Raw genomic sequence first — 14425 nt, 5'->3', positions numbered from 1 at the left:
TGAACATATGTGGTGTGCAGTGTGGGAAGAGTTGGACGTCTCCGTGTCAAGCAAGATGATAGACCAGGCTCGTCGAATTCTGGCGTGAAATATCGGTCCTGGGAGCAGTATGAAGGCCCTCTCATGGCTTGGGTTGACAGAAACTACCGATGCCATTTCTCTCCTATAACAGAGTGGCCCCAAAATTTTCAGATGAGGTTGTGCGATGGTCTGCACCCAGAATAGGTAGGTGGGCATATCTCTTCCAACATTACCCAATCTTTTGTTATGTCTGATACGTAGTAATATATCATGGGAAAAGACCAGCGAGCAACAAGGAAAAACACATTTTGTATCATATGTAGTCAAAAAAAATAAATAGCGAGCGTCAGCCCATCGTCGTAGGGGTATATCTTTTCTTTATGTACACAGACATGTATCTCATCCACATTTCCCGGCATCCCAATACAAATAAATTTCCTCTTCCCATTTTGTTCATAGCTTCACGATGAAAGCATAAGGCTGAAAACAAAAGACGAAAAAAAGAATAGACAAGATAAAAAAAATAAAAAAACAAGGACGAGGAACAAAACAAGTTGCCCTCTACTAGCGCACCAGATTATGAATTGATGATAGGACCACGGCCTTTATGGGGGACACGAAACCCCCTACAAAGACATCCATAGAAAGACAGCTTTTGATTTTGGTGATTTTGTGGTGAGTGATGCTTCGCTTGGGCTGGTATGAGCTAGCCATATGCGTTTCTTTGATATGAAAGAAACAATGGATGTAATGCGTTACCGTTATATGCTGTTAAACTTGGTTGCTGGGAACTATGTGGCCGGGCTGTGGCGTGATGACTTGGGCAAGATTTGGTAGGCAGAAGTGATAAAGAGCGACTTTAACAATGTTACAAGAAGAAAATGATATGGGGGATAAAAAAACAATCCTCCCATACCAAGTTCTAAAGTGGCTGAATTGCAGCCATAAAAAAAGGACAATCAACAAGAAACTAATCCGTATCTCCGAACCTCGTACATTGGGTGATGTAACGATGGCCTCCATCATCTAAGCATTGTAGTTTGCTTAGAGTCGGCCCAACTCACATAGCCTTGCCAACGCCATTACTGCTGGCATTGCTGGGAGATCGCCTTGAATTGATGATGCCTTGTGTGGGCGATTCTCCCCTGAGCATTCCAGGCAGGTCCTGGCGACTGCTGCCCGGACCAATGTCTGGACCCGGGTCGCTCCAGTCACCCATGCTCACGCCGCTCGAGTACTTTGACGTGAAGCTCTCAGATCTCTGGTGAACCGACCGAGGTGGTTTGATGGCGCTTCCCGACGTGGTGCTGCTGAGCCGTGGGTAGTCGCTGCCGAGAGTGCCGGCGGCGCTGCCTGGGCTGCGACCTAGGAGCTCTGGCCGTTCAAGGTCGAAGGGGTCGGATCGGAACTTGTTGCGTCTCGTCTCGAAGCTGTCTACGCTGTTAACAGACTCGCGCTGGTAGAAGCTGTCCAGCCTTCCGATGGACGAGCCACGCGAACTACGGACGTTCTCAACGTATGTGGACGGCTTTGTGGCGGCTGCTGCGGGTATCTGGTTGGCGTCGGAGAAAGGATCGTTGTTGCCGCCCCCGCCGCCCGGTTTTAGTGGCGCCGGCTTTGCACTCTGATGTGGCAGAGCATTCGAGTCGGCAAAGGGGTCGTCGCCTCCGCCGTTGCTGTTATTGAAGCTTAGGCCTAGATTACCAAGGAAGTGGTCGGTGGAAGAGGCACTGCCGTTTCGGCTGGCCCTCTTCCTCTGCGCCTCACGCTGAAGCTCACGATCATCCATACCCAGGAGAGTGAGGAAGTCTGGCTGCGCAGATACGTTCCCGGCAGTCATTGGAGCCTTCTTTTCCTGAGCGCTGCCAAACGGATCCCGGGTATTATCCTTCTTGTCTCGCTTGAAAACGCCCGCCGCAGCCACTCCTCCCCACCAACCCTTGACGCCTCCACGTGCATGTCTTGAGGCGTTGCTGTTCGATCTTGAGAGAGTCGGGCTGGTGTTCTCCATGAACTGCGAGTTTCCACGGTTCATGTTGACGCCTCCACTCGAACCGTTCCCGCGTGAGACAAGAGAATTGACGCGGTCCTTAAACTTGGAAAGGCCATATACAACAGATGCCTTGATTTTCTCGGTTCGAGGAGTTGGGCCAATACTGCCGCGATTGATAACATAAGACTTCTCGGCAGGGAAGCCCGGGCCCGTACCGGTCGACAACGGGGTCAGCAGCGTGCTCCTCCTTTTCTTGAGCTGCCTCTTCCTGAAGAACCAAATCAAGAAGGCGATCAGGCTGATCAGGATCACACCGCCAACCACGCCTCCGGCAACCGCTACGGTCATCCTGCTACCATCCCCATTGTTGCTATTGGCTGGCACTGCGCTCACTGCCGGGTTGTTGTTGCTGATGCCGGCGCCGGCGCCCGAACCAGCGCCAGTCCCGCTGCCAGAGTTAGTAGCACCGCCATCTGTGGGCTTGGCAGTGTCAATTGTAGTAATCGCCGGCGTCGCACCGGCGCCTGAGGACGGTGTTGGTTCGGCGGCTATGGGCACGGGAGGGGTTTCCGGCGCGGCTGGGGTGCTTGTTATGTCTGCCGGAGGCGCAGATGTCGGCCTCGGCTGCTGCGGTGCGGCGGTGGCTGCTGGGTCTCTAAGATCAGCTTGTGGGCTTTGTGCAGGCTGCGGTGGTTGCAATGCAGGTGATGCGGCGGAATTGCCGACACCGTCCCCGATGAGAGAAAAACTAGCTATTGGTGGGCTGCCAGACGCGGGCAGCGCTGCGGCCGGGGGAGGGTTCTGTACTGCAGGCGGTGGCGTGGTAGCCCCGCCCCCAGTCCCAGCCCGATCGCCGCCATTGTTTGCTCCTTCTTGAACAGGAGCGGGTTGTTGAAGAATTGGTTGGGCTAGGACGGGATTTGGTTGTACGGCAGAAGAAGCAGCAGGGGGATTGATTATGGGCGCAGCAGCTGGCGGCGCGGCAGGTGCAGAGGACGAGGTCGAGGACGAGGCAGGGGCGGGGGCAGGGGCCGCGAGTGCGGGAGGAGGAAGCTCCGGCGGCGGTGTCGGCCGCGCCGGCTCCGGCGTTGACGAAGGCGGTGTTTCTGTAGGCGCTGGTGGGGGAGGGGGAGGTGGAGGTGGCGGAGGCGGAGGAGGTGGTGTGGTGGTGGTGCTGAGGGTAGTCTGAGCTGGGGGTGGTGACGATGGAGAGCGCGTCGTACTGAATGATGCAACACTCGTATTCCTAGCCCGCGTCCGCGAAGGCGCAGCTGAAGCCCGACCCCCAGTGTTGTTATTGTTGTTGTTGCCCCCTCCCCGATTTCCCCCACGATTGTTCCCATTATTGCCACCATTGGCCTTTGGAATCGCGGTACACCTCTTCCCGCCGATGTTGGTGAAGAAGGCACCCGGGGGCAAATTTGGGTTTGACATTAGGCCGTTTCAAGGCGACCGCTGGCTGTCGGGCAACCAGCAGTCCGTCAGTGGTGTTTCCCTCTTTTCCTCCTGGTCCAGTTTCCTTTGCCTTCGGTGACCTCCCCAGTCGTATCCGTCTTCCTCCACACCAAAAAAAAAGAGTCGTCGAGCGTTCGAATGCGTGTCGATCGGTAGAAATGAAATGTTGTCGTCTTGTTGTCGGTGGGTAATGTGTGATAAGAGTTGTTGCTTCCAGGCGATTCCAGCCGCCGCGCGAAACGAACCTGGCAGAAGGAAACAAAAATGTACAAAAATGTACAGAAATTTCGGTCAAAAAGGAGAAGAGGGAAAAGAAGAGAAGGAGAAAGAGGCCTCACGGGCCACTGAGGTCATGGAGAGACCATGAAAGATGATCTGATCTGCGCACAATGACGGTAAAAGAGAAGTTTCCGTCCGGCAGAGTGAGGAAGAGAAAATGATCCGAGCAACGGACCAGCGGCTAAAGGTCAGAAGAGAAAACAAAAACCCCCCAAACTAAAAACAGGAAGCTTTGATGCAGATGATATGAAGGAAACCCGTCAAAAGATTCGGAAGACGAACGGAATGAGGATGGAGGGCGAAAAAAGCGTGTGAGAGGGAGAGACCAGGCCAGTCAGCCGTCGAGACAAAGACAAGGGCCCAGAAGGTATGTGGGAACAAGAGACAGTGTGCGACTGGGCGGCCGGACTCCGGGAATGGATCCAAAAGAAGAAAACAACTGGCTAGCTGGATTGATGGATGGATGGGTGGGTGGATGGCGACGGCTTGTCCCCTGTCTTGGGGTTGTGCTGCCATGGTTGTGACAGATGGCTGGCTGGCAGGCAGTACTGTGATGGAGTAGGGAAAGGGGAGGCAATGCAAGGGGAGGGCATCCCCGCCTTCTCCTGTCGAAGGCCCTTTTTTTAGGCTGTAATCTTTTTTTCTTCTCTTTATCACCTCTACGTATAATTTTTCCTTGTGGAGATTGTGTGGTCTTCTCTCACATAAACCTCTCCAGTTCTTCGGGTCTTGACTCGATCCCAGCTGATAAACGACACGATGTTCTCGCTGTTCATTTACGGCCAGGATACCATACCGGTTGGACCTTTCTCCTCGCTCTCCTCTCATCTTCTCCTGCTTGTGGTTAGTCTGTGAATCTAGGCGTATCGCAAACAATGTTCTCTCCGATGGGCCCCCTCTTCCGCACGGACTTTGGCGCAGTGTGGTCTGTAGCAGAAGAGTGGTGATCTTTTGTTTGATGGGAGCGACAAAAGACTTATTGCAGGGATTTGGCGACGTCGTTTGTGGATGGGAGAGCCGCACGACGGCCCGCGCTTTCCCAAACTCGGATATTCCGGGTTCCCTTCTGATTGTTGGAGGGTAGCATTGGATGGAGATGGTGGGGCTTCCAAGCGGGAAGACCCTGGCCTGCGACAAATCTGAAGCACCCCCAAGGATCCCCTGTTACGTGCTCATCTTCAACTTGGATCTGTATTTTGCAGCTTGTTCAAAGTGAGATAGTACAAATCTCTACTAAACGTATCGCAAGTGGTTATACGAAGCACAAAACACTCGCTGTACAGCAGTAAATTGAGCTTTAATTACTCTACTACTTGAAAGGGATCCACGGTTTTCCTGGTCATCACCTGGGGTCGGTTACCTTCACCTCGCCTTGACAACGGGGACTGGGGGGGGGGGCTGAAAAGAGGAGTACATATGAGGGAAAGAAGAAAAAATGAAAACGTTTTTTTTTGTTTTTTTTTTGTTTTTTGCACCTGCTCTATCTAGACCAGTTCTAGTTGAGTTCAATTCTAGGCTAGTCTTTTCTGGCTTGCTTCTATTGGTTTTCTTTTCCTTCTATATTCCGCCATCCGATCCGGGGGAGAAAAAAACACAAGTCGGGCTAAAACGACCACAAATCAATTCCTAACTAACTAGCGTCTCCATAACCCACAATGTTTCCCACTTAGAGTCATGATTTGTAGATGCATCGGCCTATCGCGAATGTCAGTCATCAACACCTCCTCCCGTTGCAGTCTAGCCATTTAGCCTGAACCAACAGAAAATTTTGTCCTCTCTTCTTCATTAAACAGAAAGCCAAGAGAACAGATGACGGACCGCTTCGCCTTGCCTCTGATGCAAAAGAGAAGATGGAGGGGAATACTGCGTAAAAGGGTCATCCCCACTACGATTCTATGCATCCAAGCACCCCCGGTATCCATCTATCCATGCGGCCACGCCGCGGGTAGGCAACCAGACATGGACAGAGCCTGGAGACGAGGGATGATGCCAGACAGCAAAGACAGAAAAGTGGATAGGGTGCAAAATGACTTGGTGTAAATGGTATTATCAATCACCGGCTGCCTGCATTCGTGAGGCACTTGATGGAACTGGCTTGCTCCTTGGCAACTAACCGTTGTTCCCGTCCCCTTTTTTGCATGCAGTCTACTCAACGAGGAAGGGGTGCATCCTGCTGCATAACAGGACAGAATTAGAACATTATGCAGCTGCCATCAAGATGCATAAACCTACTACCGGCGCATTTGACTTTCATTGGCCAGTAATTATGAGTACAATGATGTACTGTAAATCGTCAAATGGTAGTTGGTGGTCCTCCACAAAACAAAGAGGCTACAAATAGTATGAGCCTGAACTAATACCGGTACAGGTTCGTTCGATAGGCAACATCCGCTGATCTAAACTATTGCACTAAACTGGACCTAGTCTCGAGCCAAACCAACTTCCTGGGCCAAGCCAAGGCAATTATCTCATGTCACGAATTAGGTACTATACACCTTCATGTACGAAGTATCAGGTAGTGATACTCCTGGCTAGGAGGTAAGTTTTCGCACTGGTGTCACAACTTTGGACGACAAAGACACAGCATAAACGGCGATGCAGCCTGAGCCAAATTGAAATTGAAGAGAGATACAAATCCCTCACTTTTCGTTCTCGCTGAATGTCACAGTCTTTTGGATCGCGTCTTAGGCATGTTTGGCCATATGTCGCCGGCTGGCTTTCTGGTAGGGTTGAGATGGAAATTGATGGTATTTAGGCCTTACTCCGAGGACATCTACGGTCCTTTTTACACATCAAGACGACTCGGCTGCTCCGCTCATCTTGACACTCGACTCGAGTTGATGCCATCAATCGGACTTTTCTTTGGCGGAGTCCGCTGGTTTGTTCGCTGTGATTCATTTCCCACCCTCATAAACATTTGCATGATTCTTGGTTCAAGGTCTGGGTGCACTGCCTACCTCTGCTAGTCAGCTACGACCTATCAAGCACCACCAGCCCTTGTCCTACATGCGTGGCAGCGCATCTCGTGTGTATCTATTTGTTGCAAGAGATGGAGACCCTAGACTTGGCGCCCGCGCACTTGTCTCGGCTCTTTATCTCCATTTTGGGTCTTGATCGTGACAGCTCGAAGTCGCTGGGCAGACCTGTCGCTGTCTACATACCAGGCATCATCCAGGCTCATTTGTATGCAGCGTGTACAGGTCTAGGTGGTGTATACAAATAATTTCTGTATTCGATAACCATATAGTGTATTTCCAATATGATGTTTAGGAACTACAATGCCATAAGAACTGATCGTTAAAATACAGGTAAATCAACAACTGGGAAGAATATGGTTATTTACTTAGGGATACGTTTATTTTCACACCTTCGTGCGTGTCGCACAAGACCAAGAGACAAGACGTACAAAAGAAAAAAAAAAAAAAAAAAAAAAACTTGGCTTTCGTGGCAAGCAGGGCTTAGTTCAAAGTGCCTCTGTTGCGTGTTTGGTCCAGCCCTAGATCTAGTTCAGACTCAATTAATCTAGGACCCCAATGTTTGGTGTTTCCTGCCAGCGACCGAGAAAGCCTTTGCGCCCAAGGTCGATCATCAAACGTGCTCGTTTTAGGTCTACCCACTCACGATATCCTGTCCAGTTTTTGTTTCGGAATCCACCACCCACGGGGAAAACGACGGAGATGTGGCCACTATCTTCGGGTAATTTTAATCTACCTGCTCAGGTAGGCAACTACTAGGTACGTACTATGCTAGGTTTCTATGTACAAAAACATACTGTTAATTCCTGGCTAGGTGATATCCAAGGTAAATAGCTACAGTAGCTATGATGCCCATGCTTTCCAAGCTACCTACCTGTGTAGTGAAGATGGTTACCCAGTCCGGGGCTCAGTCTCTCTAGTTCTAGGTCTAGTTCTAGAACTAGTTCTAGTCGGGTTCGCAGCTTTTGCTCCGTCGGGAATTTGGCACGCTTTGTAATTTAATGATACATACTAAGCTGACAAGCCATTGATTGCACTTGACGTGGCCTTGCAAGAATTCCACGGTGACATGATTGATGTCGACTGTTCTATAAAGATTTGAATCGTGTACCGTACGTAAGGTAGTACGCAATCGGAGCGTTGCACTTCACTAGATTCACGAACAGACCTCCCGAGGCTCCACTTCTCTCCAACAACCCCTCCCGGTCGGGACAGTACCGTCCTAGGCGTACGGCAGGCAAGCGTAGCACTTGCCAGGTTTGGGGTCGCTGCCGAGCAAGGCGACACACGCTAAGGCCTCCATCCACCTCCACTCGATTTCTTAGGTAGCCGCTTAAAGGTTGATTTGGTAGACGACAACCCACGACTCAAAGCACGACAGATCCAGCCCCCGACGAGAGAAGCGCAGACGACGTCGTCGTCTATTCTAACCCCATTGTCGACAAACTTCCGACAATCGAGCCCCTCCTGGAACGGATCCTTGGCCAGCCAAAACCCGAGTCTGGTTCGCACTCTTGAACGGGGCACTTTGGAATCGTCATCGAATTGTTTCTGACCCCCCAAGTCCCAAACAACGCTCATCCATCCACCAGTATCAATGTCTGCCAGCCAAGGAGATACTTAACCAGCCAGGCCCTCTTTTACTTCTTTAGACCATGTTTGGAGGGTTGCACTTTGGTAAGTGAAGTAATAATAGTGGGCTACTATCTTCCGTCTCAACCATGTTTCTTGCTTTGGTTCGAGCGAGCCATACAACATTATCAATTCCATCCACCAGTGCGCGTGTGTCGCCTCCGTCTCAAGCGAGGAATGAAGTCAGACAGTCAGTGATTGCTGATGTGTATACGGCCGTTTCTTTTTTCTTCTCCTCCCCTACACCTTTATTTCTCTTCTTTTTCTTTTACGTTTTTACTCTTTTTCTTCTTCTTTTTTTCTTCTTCTTTTTCTCACTGTCCTGCCCTAGCAATTTCTTATTGTCGCTATTAATGCTGCTCGCGCAATCGTCCTTTGAGAACAAAACTCATAGTGTGCGTGCATGGATTGGGCATGCTCTGCCTCAGTTGTATTTCCCCAGACAAAGGCAGCCCCTTTGATACACCCGCTCCAAGGCCTGCCCTGCCTCCGATCGTGTTCGCTCGGCCCCTCTTTCACCATAATAACAATCTGCCGAGTTCGTCTTGTTCACCTTACTGGTGGTTCCTTCATGTCTTGGATCGGCTTGCCGGGCCTTTTACCGCACAGTCCATGTTTGCTGGCCTACATTTCGTTCCTGCGCACGAAGTATCTATTGTTGGGCAGATGGGGCCAGGCATACCAGAAGAGGAACAAGAAAGATAAAATGCGCCAAGATGTCTATTTGTTTCGGTTTCCATACTGTCCATAATTCCCTTTGATAATGTGCGAGCCTGTTGTCCCCGACCTCGTCTGTTGCCACTGTGCACTCTTTACTCGCGGATCACCCTTTTCCCGGTGTCCGTTCTTGTATGATCGACCGTAACCATTGTTGATTCTCGATGGTTATGCTGCTCTCCACACACACACACACACACACACACACACACACGCACACGCACGTACATACCACACTTTCAGTAAATTACACGACAACCAACAAGCCACAGAGCTACCATTTTCTCTAGCTTTATTAGTTGCACCGCCACACAACTACCGTGGAAATACATTGCTGACATCTGCCATCGTACGCAGCGGCTGCCGCTCCGCAAAAGCCACCCAAAGATGTGCCCCCGCCAACCCCGGTCAACCTTCCGAGCTACCTACCGCGCTTTGGCGGTCGCCAAGGTCGAGATATAGACCAATGCGATGATAATGAGGGTCATATCGACTCTCTCAAGGTCCCGCTTGTCAAGCTACTACGGACTATCATCAGGCCTGCGGATGTTTCCGAAAAGCATTTCGAGGCTCTCGGGGTCAACGTGGTGCCCAATGTTGCAATTCAAGAGCTGATCCCGGATACTTCGGTGCTGCCAGATTTCACCGACTGGGAAGCCATGGATCATGCTCGGGCCTGTGACATAAATCAGTCAACAAGAGTTCGCATATGCAACGGCAACATGTCTCCCGGTGTAGAGATCTACCAGGACCGCATGAGGGAGCTCTCAACCCCCAATGAGGCTGCTTATCGTTCCGTCCGTCGCATGAAGCCTAAACCCGGACAGCCCCAGGCCCGATTGGGCAATTCGTACGAGTTCTTCCGCAACCTCGAGGTCGTCTCGACCTATTGGGACGATACCTCAGCTGTACTCGCCGGAAAGGTGGCGAATCCAACTGCCACCGCGCCGGCCGAAGGCAGTGGACAAGCAAAGGCTACGGAGGAACTCATTTTCTTTCGCACCGGTTCAGGAGCTCAGATGCCTCCAGAGTATAGAATTAACGTGACGAATTCTTTTCTGAAGCTTGTGGCCTATGACTTTGGATGCAGCGTCACAGGACCAAGGACCGAACCCAGGCTTTATCTCAACTCGCCATCCATGGTGGCTCCAGTCCCGGACACTACCAGCGACCCAAAGTCAACAAGTATGCCGGAGGTTGCGACTTTGTCGCAAGCAGTGCCATTGCCCGGGCCAAGCAGTTACTTCTCTTCGGATTGCACTTTCATTTTCCGCACTCCTCGGACCCGAGAGGCGGCCCGTCAAGGGCTCTGCGAGGGTCCGGTAGCGGCCGTCTCGGCTCGCCATACTACGACATTCCCCCCTAGTGATCCGATTAATTCGAACCTGTCTCCACACCCAGACTCGGTCGTCGACCTGGCTCGTGAGATCGTGGCTGCGCTAGTCACGGCACAACATCGAGCGCGGGAAGGTCGCGTTGAAAGACGCATTGGTAAGGATTCTTGGTGGGCAACGAAAAAACGCTGGGGCGGCGGCACAGGTGGTCCCATCGGACGCGAGGTTGAGCTGAGCTCAGCAACGTCGACTAGTATAGGAACTGTAGAGGGAGGCGACCGGAGAAGCAGTGGCAGCAGTAAGGAGAGGTCAAGGCTTGCAGCATCACTAGTTGAGCCAACTAAGCCAACAGTCGCAGGAGAAGAGCCAGCTCGACTTGGCTCTGATCTCAACAGCGAAACTGGCCCGAACCGCAAGATTCCCGGGCCGGTTATTCGTGCCGCGTCTCCATCATCTTCGCCCTCACTATCAGCAAGTGGTCGCAAAAGTATACACTCCACGCCATATCTAACGCCCCGGGTCCGCACAAAGAGCCGTCGGACAACACTGGCTATCTACGACAGCTACCGCATGGTACGGCCACCCGCGGCGGCGTGGGATCCAAAGACTCGGTACAGCCCCATTGGTCGCATTCCTGGCGCGGACTTTGACGACATTTTTGTTGTCAGTGCCCTGTTCCATCACATCTCCTTCCTGCGCGTTCGTGTGCCTACGCGGCTGCTCGAGGTGCTTGATGGGGCACCTGACAATTTTATGGACAAGGGCTCTACTGGCGGAGACAAGGCTCACAGTTGGGGCGGGCTTAATGTCTATCGCACGCAGTGGTACGACTTGTTTCTCGCCGATGACCGTGTTGCTGCTATGAAGGTTGTATGGTCTATGATGGCGTATCTCATGCGCGCGACTGATGGCGGCAGTGGTGACGATGTCAAGATGACTGGCACGTAAACGAATCAAACCCCATGCTCCTTTTGGCTGGGTTGCCAAGGTCATGGCCTAGAGATGAAAAGGGTGCTTAGCTCCCTAGGATATTTTAGTTCATAGTGCTGTCTCGCATACGTTTGCAGCGGGATGAATACATTTTTGTGAAAGCCCGTATCGTATGGCCTGAGGATGCCAAAGATCCAATGCATGGTTATTCCCGGCCAATAATCGTCCTGTTGTTTTGTAGTATCGACTTAACAAAACCCTGGGGAGTAAAGCTGAACTGTTCATGGGATTTTGAGATGTTTTGATGATTTAGTAAATCTGTATGTTTCCCACTATCCACACCTTGTTTCTATTTTATTTTGTGACTGGAAAGTTAGTAAATATGCAACAGCTCGGTCGGACCAAGGGACGGATTTACGACATCCAAGCGTAGTTAATAAAGCAAAATACCATAGTATTCGCATTGTTCGCATCTACTTGACTCGAGAAGGATGGATGGCTAAAGTGATTCCCGGCACTCCAAGTAAAAGGATGATACTCTGTCAGTACCTAAAAGCAAGCCCCCCAAAGCAAAACCAATAAAAGATCGTTCAAGAATTAGTGCAGTCGTAGTGAGCCCGCCGACTGGGCAATGTACGCAACTTTGTAACACGTGACACAGCATATGAACCCATTATGAACGTTGGTAGTAGCACGATGTTGCCCATTCCCATTCCTACCAGGAGACGTCAGGGGCGGCAAAACACTCAACGAATAAAGCATCCACACAACGGCCTGATGGTCGGGCTACCGAGCCAGACTTCCCCACAAGGATTCGCCGTACGGAGCACAAGACCCCCGTCAGTGCCCGGCCATGACCGGCGCTTATTGTCTCCATCACACCGCCACGCTTTGCCAGATAAGCGCAAAGTACCAGACGGGAGCTTATTTTCTTTCCGCTGCGGCTTTTACAGCCTCGCTGCCCCCCCCCCCCCCCCCCCCCATCCAATCTCTCACTCTCCAGCCCACCGCCAGACATGACGATGGTGGAGACCGCGAGAGCCGCCAAGGAGAGCGAGGTCGCCGAGGTCTGGGCTCTGCTGCAGGTTCCCGCTCCGGAGCTGCCAGAGTGTGGCAGGGCAGGGCAGGGAGGAGAGATCGGGGATGTGTGAACCTGGGGGTGAGTGGAGGGGTGGGGGGAATTCTGCGGTGAATAAGGGTTCTTGGGTTCATGATATATTTGGTAAGCTGCATATTCTTGTTATATGACGCAGTTACGGGGGTGTAATTTTTCTACATTCAAGTGCCGAGGGTCTTGGCAGGAGGAGTTGGATATAAAAAGACAGACTCGGATGCTTTTCATATGAGATTTTATGTATATACAGATATATATAGTTGGTCTCGTTGTTATTTTTTTCTCTTCTATTTTCCTGCGATTAAAATATTAATAAACCTTCAAGTTCTTTTTGGACGCTCCATTTTTATCAGTTTCTATAGGTAAGGGTTGTCAGTAATATTCTAGTCTGCATCTCTATACCTTATCAATGCACCACCGATGGACGTTGAGCGTGCTTGTATGGATTAGCCGCAGCCCGTAAGCTTTGTCTTCTATGGAGACAGGGTCTTTCTGACCGCTTATACAAGGACACGGGGAGGGTCTTTTGAACTGCATATCATTTAGTTCAAAGTGCTGACCACCCCCAACAGCAAAAAACACCTGCTGATGAGCCAGGCAGGGTACCGAGCTGAAAGGAAGGTCCAGTGTCTAGATTAGGTCGAGGATTCAAGATATCACACATCGAAGCCAGGTGAGATACGGATTGCGGTAGCCAACACTGAGCAATAATGATAACTATAGCAACATGAGCCAAAGAATGGTACAAACTGGGCAAGAGCACCAAGCCCGAATATTCAAACGGAAAATTGACTTAAACAGGTCTTCGGAAACGCTGTGGTCATATTTATGTAATGAGCGATGATCGACGAAATAGTGTTGAATAGGCGACTAAAAGAACTCGGTTCTGACTTTAAAGGTCGTAATGGCGGCGTTCTGGGATAAGCTCGTTAATCTAAACAACAAAGACTTCTACCCAGATCTTGGCCATGTTCTTGGTCAAGCCACGTCGAACTTGTACATGATGACGAGGGGAAGAGGCTGTGTTGATTTGCAACACCTCCATTGGTCCATAAAACTTACCATTCTGGGAGTACAATGGTATTCCGGATAGTGTTTCCCGGGTTTTTGGGAGCCAGGGTTGTTTTTTTCCCCCTCTACGGAGGTGTCCGAAGGTAGTATACCTTATGCACCCAAATCCCCGCCATCTTGCCAAGCCAAGCCAGCTAGCCGTTGAGATGATGACAGCTTCAAGGAAGCACTGGTCCGTGGAATATAAACGGAGCTTGTAGCTGAAGGTAGGTCACATTCGCTTCCAAAACACTTGGGGCGGAGTGACCAAGTTCCAAAGCTGTGGGACTGGCGACTCTACCTTGTAGGGCACCAGGAAAGTCCAGACCCTGATCGAGGCCCACCAAAACAAGGCTTGATGCGTGAGGTTATTTTGAACACGTATAAACAGCCTGATATTGATTCTGCAGTATTACTCCTAATCTGTAAAACGCCCATGCCTGCTGGGTGTGGCTGGTTTGTACCACTGCGGGAGTCTAGCAACAAGAAAGAAGCTGCTTTGGTCTCCCTTTTCTTTTTCTTCTTTCTTCTTGGCTTAACCCCCACCCCAAAAAAAAACCAAAAAAAAACCGAAAGTCCCATTGTAGCGGTGAAACTAGACCGCTTTGGAGATTGCGACGATGCAGGTAGCATCATATCGACGTCGTCATTGGCCAAGGACCCCGCGCTTTCAGCTTCGCGCACGCCGTGAAGCTAACCAACTTGGGAGTTCTTGCAGCATCAGATCCGCTCATCGTCTGTGACAAAAAAAAAATAGAGACCGCCTTACCGACTGGACGGATGGATGAGGAATGACGGATGGATGAGGAATGACGGACATTGAAAAAAAGAAAAAAAAAAGAAAAAAAGAAGAAAAGTCCGGAGCATGGCCGCCGCCAACCACTTTGCCGCCCTATGTTCGGATGAGACCCTGAACCTAATCACG

The 14425-nt window shown here is 50.8% G+C and overlaps 3 protein-coding genes across 3 annotated transcripts; 2 read left to right on the top strand and 1 right to left on the bottom strand.

The window, feature by feature from the left end:
• Positions 1-501: 501 nt before the first annotated feature.
• MGG_03545 (uncharacterized protein) lies at positions 502-4735 on the bottom strand. Its single transcript, XM_003716324.1, has one exon. The coding sequence runs from the start codon at positions 3446-3448 to the stop codon at positions 1082-1084; it is 2367 nt and encodes a 788-aa protein (XP_003716372.1). The 5' UTR covers positions 3449-4735; the 3' UTR covers positions 502-1081.
• A 3276-nt stretch (positions 4736-8011) lies between these two features.
• On the top strand, positions 8012-11504 carry MGG_03546 (uncharacterized protein). Its single transcript, XM_003716323.1, has 2 exons — positions 8012-8400; positions 9430-11504. Exons 1-2 carry the CDS (start codon positions 8379-8381, stop codon positions 11352-11354), a joined length of 1947 nt encoding a protein of 648 aa, XP_003716371.1. The 5' UTR covers positions 8012-8378; the 3' UTR covers positions 11355-11504.
• A 685-nt stretch (positions 11505-12189) lies between these two features.
• On the top strand, positions 12190-12682 carry MGG_17076 (uncharacterized protein; the record flags this gene model as incomplete). The annotated part of the gene is made up of 2 exons (XM_003716322.1): positions 12190-12495; positions 12590-12682. The coding sequence occupies 2 exons, from the start codon at positions 12190-12192 to the stop codon at positions 12680-12682; spliced, it is 399 nt and encodes a 132-aa protein (XP_003716370.1).
• Between the last annotated feature and the right edge of the window lie 1743 nt (positions 12683-14425).

The sequence above is a fragment of the Pyricularia oryzae genome, chromosome 4 (assembly GCF_000002495.2).
Source record: "Pyricularia oryzae 70-15 chromosome 4, whole genome shotgun sequence".
Classification (NCBI taxonomy): Eukaryota; Fungi; Ascomycota; class Sordariomycetes; order Magnaporthales; family Pyriculariaceae; genus Pyricularia; species Pyricularia oryzae.
This window is presented reverse-complemented; position numbering and strand designations above follow the sequence as displayed.

Bases quoted from the DNA above. Each gene is read 5' to 3' on its own strand.
- MGG_03546 (XM_003716323.1), top strand. From the start codon at position 8,379: ATGTTTGGAGGGTTGCACTTTG. The intron at 8,401-9,429 runs GTAAGTGAAGTA...CATCGTACGCAG, and splicing joins GTTTGGAGGGTTGCACTTTG to CGGCTGCCGCTCCGCAAAAG.
- MGG_03545 (XM_003716324.1), bottom strand. From the start codon at position 3,448: ATGTCAAACCCAAATTTGCCCCCGGGTGCCTTCTTCACCAACATCGGC.